At 50.7% G+C, this 14,679-nt stretch overlaps 1 protein-coding gene across 2 annotated transcripts; it reads left to right on the top strand.

Annotated features, from left to right (window-relative positions):
- The first annotated feature begins 2,627 nt into the window (after positions 1 to 2,627).
- On the top strand, positions 2,628 to 12,800 carry LOC136319808 (triggering receptor expressed on myeloid cells 1-like). 2 transcript variants are annotated; one of them, XM_066252941.1, is made up of 4 exons: positions 2,628 to 2,742; positions 7,333 to 7,686; positions 8,968 to 9,025; positions 10,745 to 12,800. In XM_066252941.1, the coding sequence occupies exons 1-4, from the start codon at positions 2,694 to 2,696 to the stop codon at positions 10,848 to 10,850; spliced, it is 567 nt and encodes a 188-aa protein (XP_066109038.1). In that variant the 5' UTR covers positions 2,628 to 2,693; the 3' UTR covers positions 10,851 to 12,800. The 2 variants fall into 2 exon arrangements, with proteins under 2 accessions (XP_066109038.1, XP_066109037.1); XM_066252940.1 differs by having other exon boundaries at positions 8,833 to 9,025.
- Positions 12,801 to 14,679: the final 1,879 nt, after the last annotated feature.

The following is a 14,679-nucleotide window of genomic DNA, read 5'->3' as shown; positions in this document are numbered from 1 at the left end:
ACCACCGCCTGGTTAGGGGCCCAATGCCATTTTTATTTCCAATACATTGACCAAGAGATTTGTTTCTCCTTCTCGCTCTGCTCTTGATGCTTTTAGGATCTTCTCTTCTGTCCCAGTGCTACGAGACGCCATGTGTATTGGTGTAGGGGTTTTGCCATTTATTTTGTGCTGAGGACCCAGGGGGTCTCTACAATCTGGACACTCATGTTTTTAACTCTGAGGCATACATTCTTTATTTCTTAATCTTTCTTTATTTTTTTGTTTTATTCTTTTCCTGTGTGGAATTTCTATTATAGAAATGTCAGGCTTTATAGACCTATCCTGCAAACTTCTCATTTTTCTCTTTTACTTTTCATTGTTTTTGTTTGTTTACCTTTTTGATTGAGGCTTATACTTTTATTATCGTTTACATACAGTGAAATGCACAGCTCTTCAATGTATAATTTGATGGAGTGTTGACACATGCATGCAACCCACTCTTATATCAATGTGTAAAATTATTCATCGCCACTTTATCCCCAGAGGCAAACGCCGTGATTTCTTTCACATAGATTAGCTTTGTCTCATCTGAAACTTCTTATAAGCAAAATCATAGCGAGTAGACTCTTCGGCGTCTGGCATTTTTCACTCGCCACGGTGTTTCTGAGTTTCATCCATGTCACTGCATGTCTCAGTATTAGTCCCTTTTTGTTCCTGAGCAATGTTCCATTGCATGAAAATACACCAGATCTGTTGATCCATTTTTCTGTTGACATTCGGGTTACTTTCAAACCAGGTAAATTGCTTCCTCTAGTGGTGACTTTAGATTTACACAAGGTTGTGACCTGATGGTGTGGCTTTATTTTCTTTTGCAGGGGAGGAAGTCTGAGTTTGAACATTTATAACTATTTTTTTAAGTGAGGGGAGGGGAGGGGAGAGAGAGAGAGAGAGAGAGAGACTTCTGCATATGCCCTGACCAGGAGCCACCTGGCAGCCTCCATCTGGGGCTGATGCTGAAACCAATCAAGCCACTGGGCTGCCACCCATAGGAAGAGGGAAAGAAGGGGGAGGGAGGAAGGAGAAGCAGGTGGTCACTTCTCCTGTGTGCCCTAACTGGGAATAGAATCCGGGACATGTACACTGGACCCACGTGCTATCCACTGAGTGAACCAGCCAGGGCCCCGGTGAGAACTTTTAAGATCTACTCTCTTAGTAACTTACGAACATGCAATACAATATTGTTACTTATGGTTGCCACACTGTCCTGGATGTCTTTTTAAAATATACTTTTTTATCCTCATTTATGACTCATTGTTCCATATTATATTTCAAGGACATCTCTTATTTCTAGGTTATTTGTAGATTGGATTTCTATGACTTGTCCTCCAAAGTACTTCTGAGCTCTTCAGAATGTCTTTATTCATTCTGCATATGCGAATATTTCTTACATGACTCTTCTGTTATTAATTTGATTTTTCTTTTTTTTTTTTTTTTTTTTTTTTCATTTTTCTGAAGCTGGAAACAGGGAGAGACAGTCAGACAGACTCCCGCATGCGCCTGACCGGGATCCACCCGGCACGCCCACCAGGGGCGGTGCTCTGCCCCCCAGGGGGCGATGCTCTGCCCATCCTGGGTGTCGCCATGTTGCGACCAGAGCCACTCTAGCGCCTGAGGCAGAGGCCACAGAGCCATGCCCAGCGCCCGGGCCATCTTTGCTCCAATGGAGCCTTGGCTGCGGGAGGGGAAGAGAGAGACAGAGAGGAAAGCGCGGCGGAGGGGTGGAGAAGCAAATGGGCGCTGCTCCTGTGTGCCCTGGCCGGGAATCGAACCCGGGTCCTCCGCACGCTAGGCCGACGCTCTACCGCTGAGCCAACCGGCCAGGGCCTAATTTGATTTTTCATACCATCAAATCTGTTTTTTACTGCTTCTACTATGGAATCTGCTGCATTTTTTCTTCTTTCATCACTGTTGTGTCCTATTGGCACCTGTTTCCTTTTTTTTTTTTTAATCTAAGTTCATTCTTATTTAATGGTGGCCATGTCCTCTCAAATTGTTTCTGAGTTTTCCTACGCCTAGGCCATGTCTGGTACAGAATGCTGAGGTCAAGTGCAGGGTGCGGGCCATCCCAGTGATGAAGAAGGAGTGGGCGTCACGTCAGAAAAAGCCCAGGGAGACAGGGCGGGGCTGAGCAGGGGCCGATGTAGAAATAATGTGTGTGTTAGGCAAGTTACTGAGCACTTTCCATGAGGTCCTCACTTAGTCCTCATGACCGCCCTAAAGGCGAGGCTTTATTATTCCAGCCCACGCCCCTGGCCTTGTGCTGAACAGGATAGGGATGGAGCATGGTCTCTGGAGAGCAAGGCCGCCCTCTAGTCCATTGGTGACATTAACGCCTTACTTTTGCTTACACAAAAATATTATTCTCACTGCAATGCCGGGAGGTTGGTTTTAAAGGTGATTGTCGTTGCCCCCAGAGAACAGGAAACTGGGGTGTGGGTAGGTCTTGCGGAGCCCTGAGCCCTGTCTCTGGATGCTTGCGGTATCTCTGACGTCTGGAGCCGAGGTAGCCGGTGACGAAAACAACGGCAGGCTCAGGACTTCCCAGGCGTAGCATCACATCCTGTTGTGCAACTCTCTGGAGCCTGTGGGTCAGAGTGGTGCCTTGTGGCTGTCCCAGGAGCCACAGGGGCAGTTGGAGTTGGTGCCCGTGAAGGATGAGGAAGACCAGGCTCCCCGGGCTGCTCTGGATGGCCTTCATTATAGGTAAGGCGAAGGGAAGGTGTGAGCAGGTATGGACCCCAGGAGACCCTGCCAGGACTCTGGGAGATCCCACCGTGAGAACGGTCTCCCGTTTCTTTCGAAGCCCCTGGAGACGTGACCACCCCAGATAGAGCCAACCAATAGTTACAGGAGGCTGGCTTTCTCCACCCAGACGTAGCACAATTGGGGACTGATGGGGTCTGAGGACAGAGATAAAAGAGGGTGGGAAACAGGAGGTCCATGCGTTCTGATGTCATCAGAGCCGTGCAAAACCCTGAGTGGGAAAAATGATAGTAAATCTAAACTTGACATGCTCCAAAATAATGTTGAGTTTGAAGGGTTTTTTTTTTCTTACCTATGTTCCATCAAGGTGCATTTGATATTGACAGTTTATTGCACCCAAAGGTCATAATTCATTCGACAAATACTTCCCAGGGGTCTTCTAAGGGCCAGGAAGTAGGCTACCGCTGAGGACGCAGAAGTGAACAGAGGAGTCGTGTGCCGGCTTCCGTGGAGGGTCTGCTCCCAGGCTCAGCGGCCGCTGGGCTGGAGGCGCTGCTGCCCCCCCTGCTCCCTCCCCAGGCCCTTCCTTCCCTCTTCCTCTTGCACAGCTCACACCGTCACTGAAACTGGGGAAGTTTGGGGCTCTAGTGGTTCCTCCTCTTAATCCTTATAAGTAAAATGGGAAGGTAATCATTATAAGTAAAGTGGGAAAATGTCAACAGTGATTTAAGAGTAAGGCTTGCCTTGGAAAAACATGAAAGATCCCAGAGACGGTGTGTTTTCCGGGGACCCACCACACTGAGCAAGGTCACAGTCAAGATGGTCACCTTGCAGAACGTGCTCACAGACCCTCGCTTTGGGTCTTCGTGGAGCTGGGGTGATAATCCTGGCGGGCAGATGAAGTTTGGTTCCCACAGGCCAGTGTGTTTCCTTGTGTTGATGTTTTTCCAAAGGAGAACTGAGAGGAGGTGGAGGGCTGAGGTCATGTTCTTGTTGTGTCCTGTGGGGGTAGGCTCCGGGTTAACAAAAAACTCCTTCTAGCTTCTGGGTCCAGGGATCAGAGTCACGGGGCACCCATCCACACCTGGGCTGGGACTGCTCTGGTCCCAAGCAGACAGCTACTGCAGACCACGTAGCTCAGGGGTCAAAGTCTGACTCTAGAGTCAGACTGCTTGGGGTTGAGCCCCGACTCTATAGCTTTCTACTGTGGGACCTTGGGCGAGCAGTAATCTCTGCTTTTTAAAATAGCTTGTGCCTTGATTCCCTTACTCTCGAATAGGAACAAGAGCAATATCAAGCTGATAAGATGAAAGGGTCAAGTTATGAAGGTTAAATGGGATAGTATTTTAAACACTTAGCAATGAGTGGTGTTGTTGATTTTTATTAACATATTATAAAGAATTCCTTTCTTGAAATGGTGGATGAAATGGTGCACAGAGAGCATTTTTGTGGTAGCGTTTGCCTGTCTGCACCCGTGATGGACAGGCGAGTCTGTGAGCAGCCTCAGCGTCCTGTAACTAACTCCTGCAATCCCAACTCATTTGGGCTGCTCTAACAAAATACTACAGGCCGAGTGGCTTTCAAACAACAGAAATGCATCTCTCACAGCTCTGGAGGCTGTAAGTCCAGGCTCAGGGCGCCAGCGAGGGCGGGGTCACGTGAGAGCCTCTTCCAGGCTGTGGACTGCTCGCTGGAGTCTTCACATGCTGGAATGGGGGGCGAGTCTCTGGAGCCTCGTTCACAGGAAACTAATCCTGCTCAACAGGGAGAAGCACTCCTGACCTAATAATCATCCCTAAGGCCCCACCCCCTAGCACCATCACACTGCGGGGTCGGGATTCAACCTATGAATTGTGGGGGAACACAGACTTTCAGACCATAGCATCCAGCCTGCCTAGGGACTTGGCAGATAACTTACCTGTAGCATTAATTAGGAGAGTAGGGCTTCTCAGTGTTGCAGAGGTGGAGAGTGGAGCCCCTGTATCTTTCTCAGAGCCAGCACAGTGCCCGGCACAGAGTGGGTTCTCGCCCACGGTTTGGTGGGTGCGTGAATAAACGAGCGAACCAAACTTGGTTTCAGACGACCCTTAGCCTCTCTGCTCACCTGTCTCTTGGAGTGGCTTTTCTGACCAGAGTCCACGGGCATCACCAGGAGTTTATTTTCAAGGTTTCCTTAGAAACTGAAGTCTAGTCCTAGAATTGGCCTTTGAACTACCTGGTTTCACTTTTTTTTTTTTAAATTATTCCTTTTTCTTTTTTTTTCAATTATACAAGAGGCGAGGAGGCGGAGAGACAGACTTCCGCATGCGCCTTGACCAGGATCCACTGGGCAAGCCCCCTACAGGGCGATGCTCTGCCCATCTGGGGTGCTGCTCCATTGCTGGCAACAGCTATTTCAGTGCCTGAGGCAAGACCATAGAGCCATCCTCAGTGCTTGGGGCCAATTTGCTCCAACTGACTCCTGACTGAGAGGGTTGGAGGTGAGGGAGGTGAGAACGGGGAAGGGGAGGGAGAAGGGTAAGGAATCAGATGGGCGCTTTTCCTGTGTGCCCTGACCGGGAATTGAACCCGGGATTGACTGATTGATTGATTTCTCTTTCTCTCTCTCTCTCTCTCTCTTTCTTTCTTTCTCTCTCTCTCTCTCTCTCTCTCCTTTCTCTTTCTTTCTTTCTTTCTTTCTTTCTTTCTTTCTTTCTTTCTTTCTTTCTTTCTTTCTTTCTTTCTTTCTTTTCTTTCTGTCACTCATGGAACCTGGGATTTCCACACGCCCAGCCACCGCTCTACCAGTGAACCAACCGGACAGGGCTGGTTTCACTTTCCAACTCCTCAGTAATCCTTGAGTTAGGTCTTTCCAAGGTCAGGCTAAGGTAGGTGGGCCTCCTAGAGCTCTTGGCCCGTGGTGAGGTGAGCATGAAAGCGAGCTGTGATTGCAGCCCAGGGACTCCAGCAAAGGGGCAGCTGTTGACGTGCTTCCAGGCACACTCTCAGAGCTACCGCTCAGGAGGGAAGTGTGTGTTTGCAGTAAAGTACTAATAGTGGTGATAGTCTGAACTAGAATTTCATTCGGCATGACTGTCCAGCTGATAACTGGTGCTCTGTGGCAGAAGGTATCCCAGGCCTGAGGAGGGACACTGTCATCCCTCAATAAAGTTACAGAGCCCTGTGAGCCCAGTTGGAAACACAGACCTGGGTCTTCTTCTCACTGCTAAGCAACCTGGCCCTGCTGTCAGCAAGGTTCCCTTCAACCAGACTGGATCATTCCCAACTCTAGGGTGTTAATCTGATTCAACCTTCAAGAGTATGATTGAAACTATTGTCCCTGTGACCCAAGGATTCTCAACTGTGGCACTACTGACATTTAGGGGGGGGATGTTTCTTTGTCGTGGGGCTGTTTTGTACATTGTAGGATGTTTTGCAGTATTCCTGGCCCCCTACCCATTAGATTCCAATAGCACCCTGTGCTCCCAGGCAAATTTATCCTCAGTGCAAATATAGCAATTGAAGTTTCATATTCCACCGACTTATCAACTCCAGCAAGGAAAAGCATTATTCTTAATAGCTATAGCAGTCATCTCCAGGAGGGTTCTAATTGGCTCAGCCCCGGTCATGTGCCCATTCCTAAACCAATCAGAGTGGCCAGGGTGAGGGAGTTCTTTGATTGGATAAGCCTGTACTATGGATCCATCCTTGAGAATGTGGACAGCCCTGTCAACAAAGCCACAAAGAGTGGATCCCCTGAGAAAGAGGTGTTTTGATACCCAAGGAAGGCACAGAAGAATACCAGAGAGTCGGATATCTCTTCTGCCATGTCCTCAAGATGGCTGCCGCACTGGTTTTTCAATGGTTTCTTGAACTGACCTCTTTTTCCTTAGATGGAGGCCCCCTACCTGTCGGGCTGCTCTCTGCTGGTGTTGTGTCTGCACATCCACTTTTCTCTGTGTGTGTCTTTCTCTCTTATCTCTCCCTCCCACTGTGCTGCGTCCTCATAGTCTCAGCATATATCCCACGTCCTCTCTCTAATCAGGCAATTTCTTCCTCTCAGAAAAAAACATTTATAAAAGTTGATTTGCAAGAACCATATGCAGCCTCGCTCTTGTATTATAGTTAAAAAACGAACAAAAAGTACCCACAGTAGAAAGACCTGGCCTCTGGTGCCTGCTTGGGTGGTTGAGGAAGAAAAAGAGGTGGTTCTGCCTGACCAGGTCACTGCAGTGGATAGAGCGTCGGACTGGGATGCGGAGGACCCATGTTCGAGACCCCGAGGTCGCCAGCTTGAGCGCTGGCTCATCTGGTTTGAGCAAAGCTCACCAGCTTGGACCCAAGGTCGCTGGCTTGAGCAATGGGTTACTTGGTCTTCTGTAGCCCCACAGTTAAGGCACACATGAGAAAGTAATCAATGAACAACTAAGGTGTTGCAACGAAAAACTAATGATTGATGCTTCTTATCTCTCTCCATTCCTGTCTGTCCCTCTCTCTGACTCTCTCTCTGTCTCTGAGAAAAAAAAAAAAAAAGAGGTGGTTCTCTCTTTTTCCAAAGAGAGGAAAGGAAAGCTATTCCTCACAGAGCCTAACTTGGACCCCTGCTTACAGAACTCCGAGTTGCCGCTACATCAGAAGAGGTCTATCACCGAACAGAGGGGCAGACCCTGATTGTGGAGTGTCCCTTCACCGTCTGGAAGTACCCCAACAGCCGTAAGGCGTGGCAGAGGCTGACAGACGGAGGGAAGGTGCAGACGCTGGCAGAAACAGAAGGGACTTCAAGGAATACCACTGAAATCCAGGTGGGGAAGTACCTCCTACAGGATATCCCCATTGACGGCATGCTGCGTGTCAAAATGACCGACCTTCGAGTGGAGGACTCTGGATTGTATCAGTGTGTGCTCTACCAGCCTCCCAAAGACCCCCTCGTGTTGTTCCATCCTGTCCGCCTGGTGGTGACAAAGGGTGAGTGAGTGACCCAGGCCTGGGCTGTAGAGGGTGGGCGAGCCGGACCAGTGGGGCGAGGGGCCGTGGTGGTAGCCGCAGCTGGGGCTCAGGGTTCCCAGCAGACTGTTTGCCTCCAGGAGCTCCATTTCCTTTGAGGTCCCTGAGAGGCATTTGGCCCAACAGTAAGAAGTGGTTTCCATGTGTGGAACCCCTCTTGGGTAGTAGAGGCTAATTTTGGGTGCTCTTATAAGAAACGGGGTACAGTGAAAGGGGAGTGGTAGATTTCAGATAATTTAGTCTCGTTCTTCAGGTCTCCTCCACGTGGAAGTCATTTCCTCGGGAAGCCTCTGTGATCCACCCTCCCCCTCCCAAAGACGCCTTTGAGGGCCCTCCTATGTGCTTACAAAGTGGTTCTCCTTGACCTTACTGTGGGCGCAGACCGGCCGGGGGTCTGATTCCCAATCCGGACTGATTCAGTAGGTCCAGAGTGGGACCTAGATTCTGCCCTCCCAGGTTCCAACGTTCGGGTCCGTGGCTCCCATTTGGGGTAGCAAAGCTCTAGAGCTCACCTTGTACCCCTCCTCATGGACAGCACTGTCTCACTGGGTAGTAGTGGCCAGTTTATCTGTCTCTCTCATTCATCTCTGACTTTTTGAGGGAGGAGCCTGTGTCTTGCTCAGCTCTAAATCCCCCCAGTAATTTAATGTAGTAGATGTTGATCTGAGAAATTAAGGAGAGCAGAGGAAAGAGAGATAGGTCTAAAAGTTCCTAGCACCTGGGGAATCTTAAGCCTGAAGAAGACAAGGCAACGTATGCCATGTATTAGTAAAAGATGACTTGTGAAGCAGAGTGGATGTTAAAAACCAGACTAATCAAGGAATTATTCTTGAAGAAGGTGGGACAAACAGATTGGTGAAAAATAGCAGGTAAGTGCATTTCCAATGACGCGAACAGAGAATTCCTCCCTCTTTCTCTTTCTCCCTTCCCTCTTTCCTGTCACTGACCCAGGTGGACCCCACACATTAAAAAAAAAATCTTAGCAAAAGTAAACCTTGCCTCATGAAAGTCTATGTCATTACCCTCCTCAGCTCCATTTACCCGACCACTCTTCCATCCATCCATCCATCCATCCATCCATCCATCCTCCAATGTGTCTTTTTGCAGATCCTGCCTCAGACAATAAACCTACCCAGAGTGTAGCTCAGACTTCCACCCTTCCTCCTATTATCACCACCAAGGCCCAGCGCAAGCTCCAAACCAGCCCCAGGACCGTGACTAAACTTCTGCTTATGCCAACAGCCAGCTTCTCGTCTCCTGGCCCTGGAGTCAACACCACACATGGGACGGATGTCATCGGGTACGGTTTCCAGGTCTCTGGAGTGGGTGGCGAGGGCAGGGCTGGGTTGGATCCCAGCTAGGGAAGTGGAACCAGGAGCGAAGGGAACCTAGCAAAGCGTATCTATCATACCCTAGCTGAGTCCCACAGGGGGAGCTCAGTCCTGCAGAGGGTCCTGGGGACCCACAGGTCACATCCAGAGTTGTCTGTATTGGGGGTGGAGAGGCAAATTATTTATAGTATTATTTATATTATTTCCAGTCCTCGGGGAGGGTGGCCCAGAGGTACATGAATTCCCAGGCACTGCAGGGCTCTGACAGCCTGTGTTGAGTCTCTGGAAGGGCTGTGTGCTGGCCCAGGAGGGTGAGCACACCCAGGAGCTCCCTACATGAAAATGTAGATAGGTTGGGAGGGGATAACATGGGACACCAGCCCGGAGAGACTGGAAGGAGGTGGAGTTATCAGAGCCCAGAGCTGGGACCCTCCCACAGCAGGGCTCAACCTCCGCCCACCTGCATGGAAGAGGGTCAGAGAGGCGCTGGGCTGGCTGGCCCCTGCCCCACGCCCTGGCCAGCGCCCCCAGCGGCTGCACTTGACTAGGGAGGCTGCATGCAACATTCAGTTTCCCAGGCTGGGGGTGGATGTCAGCGTCAGAGCGCCATTTCCCGCTCTCTGTGGCCATTGTGTCGTTTGTCCCTCTGCCGGTTTGTACATCCGGTTTTCAGTTTTGTGTCAGCAAATGTCAATCCTAAAACTGCTGCTTTGCTTTATTCCTTACCTGTGCTTGTTTTTCTATTTCTCAGTGACTTTCCTATTATTAAAAAAAAAATGTGTTTAAAATGTTCGCCCATCTTTGGGAGGGGGGATTATTTTCTGTAGGGTATAAACCGCAGAAAGGGCGACCGTCCCTTCATATGGCCACCCAGGCTCCCCCTCCCTGCCTGCCCACTGGGCTGCCCACGGTCGGCCTTCGAAGTTAAACTCTTCCATAGCCCGGGATCTGTCTCTGGGTTTCGGTCCGTTTCACAGCTTCCTTACTTCTCTCTTTGTCCCGTGTCTTATCAAGCAGGTGAGTTGTGCTAGAGCCTATTTCCATGTCTCCTGAGTCTAGACAGGCCGAGTGTCCTCACTCATCTCTATCCTTATCTTATCCTAGCCACTGGCATGTACCCAGGACATTTGAATTATTTTTGCTAAAAATCTAAACAAAATTCATGATGGGATTTTGACAAGGATTGGGTTCTTCTCAGTTGATAAATGAGAACTCTGAGGCCAAAGAAGTGTGTGTGTGTGTGAGTGTGTGTGTGTGTGTATGTGTGAGTGTGTGTGTATGTGTGAGTGAGTGTGTGTGTGTGTGAGTGTGTGTGTGAGTGTGTGTGTGTATGTGAGTGTGTGTGTGAGTGTGTGTGTGTGTGTATGGGGGGTGCTCTCCCAGGAAGTAGGTCATTATGCTGAGAATAGAAACTAGGTTTTCTGTCTCTGGGACCTCTCTTTCTTTACTCATCACAGTGGAGGAAGAGCTTAATCAACCTGCCTTTTCTCCTCGTGGCCCTGTGTTCTTTACTGGGTCAACTTCCGACTAGTGGTTTGAAGTAATGAGAGAAGCTAAATGCACAGGGCGGGCCAGGATGGGGAGCACGCGGATACAGCCAGTCGTGTGAAGAACCTTGCAGAGGAAAACTCAAGCGTGAGGGAGCTTTGTCGCCGGGGGCAGCATTCACTCCTCTCTGTCTCCCCCAGGGTGTCTGTCACCGGCATCCTCACGATCGTGGTGTGTGGAATCCTGAGCAAGAGCCTGGTCTTCACTGCCCTGCTGGTTGTCACACAGAGGACACTGGGCCGCTAGGCCCACAAACCTACACAAATGCCCTGGAACTGCCATCCACGTCCATCGGGCAGTTGTGCCAGAAGAAGAGTGGGGAAGGGTGGGGAAGGGCGGACAGAGGCTGAGTTGAGCCTGTAACATGGGTTCTTCCCGAGGCTCAGGATCCCACCTTCCTGGCCCCGCTGACTCCCTTCATGGCACTAACAACCTTGGGGCTTCGCCTCATCAGAAGAGAAGACACAGCCCCCAATTTGCCGGGGGCCCTCATTCCCCCAGCAGCTCAGGGTCTGCGTTAAAATAAGACAGAGGCCAATGCCTTTCACCGTCACCCGCGGCCCAGTGAGGGCCGTGAGGCGCAGAGGACACAGCTGCCCCATCCGCCTTGGTCCCTACCCTGGACCATGCGCCGTGGCCTGCCCTGGACAGAGCTGCTGTCCTGGCCACCGGGGCCTGCCTTTCCTCTAGAACCAGATGCTTGTATTTCTCCCTTCATCTGTGGTCCTTTCCAGCGCTCCCAGAAGAGGCTGTGGGAACCATGCAACGAAGAGAAGGCACGACACCACAGGGAGAATGCAGCATCTGGGAGAGAGGAACCGGGTGAACCGGAAGGCAGCACCCTGGGGCAGTGCTGGGCGGATGAGACAGGGGTCAAAGGACGCGTGTCTGTCATTGGGTCCTCAGAGCGACCGGTCAGGCACGGAGGTGTGTGGCCGGGACGAGACCACCTGAGCAGCCAATCACCACCTGCTGGCAGGAGCAGAAACGGAAGAGCTCCTTTACTAGAGGCTAAGCCTCGTGCACAAGCGACGAGCCGGGACTTGTGCCTGTAATGCCTCCGCGTGCCTCGTTTATCGCACAAGGGGCAGGGACCGTGGGGTGACGAGGTCTCACCAGTCAGGCTCCCGGGGCCCTCCCCCGGGTGCACGCCCAGCTCCCCACGCTGCCTTCCTCTTCCTCTCTGGAAAAAAAAAATATGATGGGTCCTTTTAGTCCAAATCAGCAATGATCAAGGCCAATTTCATATTAAATTCTCCAAGGACAAACACACCCTCCAGCGCATAATCCACCATGTGTTTGGAAAACGTATTCTTACACTCAGTGTGACTTTCCCCCACTGTGGAAAACGATACTGAATGCTCAGGTACAGGTTGCCCTGTCCCGCCCGCCCTGCCCCGTCCTGATCTGCAGCTGCCATCACACGAGGACGTCCTCATCAACCGGAAAGCAATGCTCTGTCGGAAGCCTCCAGGAGGATGGCACTGACCCCAGAGAGATTCTCTCTGATCCTTTGACTTTGAGGCCATCCAAAGATGTGTGAAGGAATTCATGTCTCTTGAGAAACACTTCTTCCAGAAACTTCCTCTCAGCGCATCTATTTTTCCTGCCTAAGAGAGTTGAGCGGCTCAAAGGCAGTAACCACAGGGCCTGAAGTGTTTGTTTTCTGAAGTTGCTGGTCTGGGACCTTCGGTTTAGCAGGTCCAGTGCTGTCCCTGCTCACGAAGTCAAGAAAAAAGGCCAGGGCAAGGGAGGTGCCATTGCCACGTGTCGTCTAGGGGAGGCAGAGCGCGTCAGGGCAGTGTTTCTGGACTCTAGTTCTTAGACGACCTGCATCCGAGTCTCCTGAAACATTTGTTTAAAAGACTGGAGGTGGTGCAGTGGATAGAGCATCGATCTGGGATGCTGGGGTCCCAGGTTCAAAACCCCAAGGTCTCCAGCTTGAGCGCAGGGTTGCTGGCTTGAATGAGGGACTATTGACCTGACCCCAAAGTCACTGGCCTGCAGCCCAAGGTCACCAGCTTGAGCAAGGGGTCACTGGTTTGGCTGGAGCCCCCTAGTCAAGGCGCATATGAGAAGCAATCAATGAGCAACTCAAGCGATACAACTACGAGTTGATTCTGCTCATCTCTCTCCCTTCCTCTCTCTCTTTCAAAAATAAAATAAAATAAAATGCAGATTCCAGGGGCCTCTTCGTCCCTACTGAATCCCAGCATGTGCGTGCGGCTCTCTCTTGGTGGTTCTCAAGCTTGTTTGGGAGTTAGGATTCCAGGAAGCCATCATGCTCTTTACCAAACACCATGACACACCCATCATGGTGAAGAGAACCAACCGCATAAGTTGGTGTACTTAACTCAATTATCAAGTACGTGGTGCTTAAGTCCAACATATTACACTTGCCTAAGGAATTATATAGCTAAACTGGAAGACAAATGGTTGTGCTGGATGCTGTCGCGTTTGCACCTGTGGGCCCACTGGCCGTCCTTTTCTTTCCTGACCAGGGTGGGTTAAATCCACAGGCCCCCTTGCCCACCGGCTTCTGGTTGGACTTGGCCAGTGGGCAGCATGGAAACTGAGCAGAGGATGGAAAGAGAATGAGGGCGGGGGGTTTTATTCTCTGGGCTCCCTCTCTGTGGAATGGCTGCTTTTCTCTACTGGGGGCCCCTTTAAGGCCCTCACCAAACAGCTACCAACTCCAAATTCGGGCAATCGCTCCATCCCTGTGCCCCTTTAGGCTTAGAAGTGGCAATGACATCCCTGTCACTAGCCTCTAGATTTTGCAGCATCTCTTACCGATTTCCCCAAATTCTACCACACTTTTATCAACACATTTCTCGATTACTCAGTTTCAGTGAGCCGCCATTTCTTGCTGGGACCTTGACTGAGACAATGGTGTTATGTGGTTCATTACACAGGCCTTGGAATTAAACAACACCCTCGAGATATGTCTGATTGGGAGGGATTCAGTTCGTCTCTCTGGGCCTCATGCTGGAGAGATTCCTGATTGCCTCATGGGCAAAGGAACCAACACCAGCCATGATTCTCGGTGCCAACAACTGAACCCAATTCCGGCTGTCTCAAGCAGCCAGGGAAGTTGGAAAGATCTCAGTAGCTCACAGAGTCACTGAGAAGGCTGGAGGATCAGGTTTAGAAAACAGCAGAAACCGAGAGAGAATGGGACAGCTGAGGTTCTGACGTGAGACAGTCTAGTGATAAACTTGCCGTTGACACCACTGCTCCCGCACACTTGAAGCCACCAAGTACTCACCACCGTATATTCATGGACTCGCAACGTGCAGTCATCTTCAACTGGCCCTGCATCTTGTATCGCACCTGTAGGACCCCAAATCCTGGGCGGGCTCATGCATTTGGCCAAGCTTAGGTCAAGTCACAAGCCTGTGTCATAGGTGCTGGGGGGAAGGGGCAGGTGGAACCCGCCTCCATATCAATGGAGGGGGAAGTGGAGCTCTGTGTCCTGGTGAGGCCCACACATTGGGGCATATCCCCCAAACGGAACAGGCATTGGGAAACCCAAAAGATGACAAACATTCTTCACACAGCCTCCCAAAGCTGACAGGATTAAATGAGATACCCTGGGTAAGACACCTGGTACACATAGGCCTTCAATCCATAGTACTTAGTTACCCCCAGTACCATCATACCATTATAATTGTGTTCTCCGTGCCTTTGCCTAGACCGGGGGCTCAGGGAAGCATACACCTCACATACAGGTGGGGTACCCTGAGAAAGCCATGGGGCCCCTCTCACCTCATACAGAGCTTCCATAGGCATCGTCTGTTTCAACAACTTGCCTAAGGAATTAGCTCAGAATCCCCTGGGCTGCTCTTTTTTTAAAAATTTATTTCAGCGAGAGAAGGGGAGGCAGAGACAGATTCCAGCATGCACCCCGACCAGGATCCACCCAGCAACCCCACTAGGGGGGATGCTCTGCCCATCGGGGGGCATTGCTCCATTGTTCAACAACCAAGCTTTTCTTAATGCCTGAGGCAGAGGCCATGGAGCCATTCTCAGTGCCCAGGGCTAACTTGATCCAGTTGAGCCATGGCTGCAGGAG

The sequence above is a fragment of the Saccopteryx bilineata genome, chromosome 1 (genome assembly GCF_036850765.1).
Source record: "Saccopteryx bilineata isolate mSacBil1 chromosome 1, mSacBil1_pri_phased_curated, whole genome shotgun sequence".
Classification (NCBI taxonomy): domain Eukaryota; kingdom Metazoa; phylum Chordata; class Mammalia; order Chiroptera; family Emballonuridae; genus Saccopteryx; species Saccopteryx bilineata.
The sequence above is the reverse complement of the archived record's forward strand: the minus strand, read 5'-3'. Positions and strand labels throughout refer to the sequence as shown.

Bases quoted from the DNA above. Each gene is read 5' to 3' on its own strand.
- LOC136319808 (XM_066252940.1), top strand. From the start codon at position 2,694: ATGAGGAAGACCAGGCTCCCCGGGCTGCTCTGGATGGCCTTCATTATA. The intron at 2,743-7,332 runs GTAAGGCGAAGG...CCCTGCTTACAG, and splicing joins CTGGATGGCCTTCATTATAG to AACTCCGAGTTGCCGCTACA. The intron at 9,026-10,744 runs GTACGGTTTCCA...TGTCTCCCCCAG, and splicing joins CATGGGACGGATGTCATCGG to GGTGTCTGTCACCGGCATCC.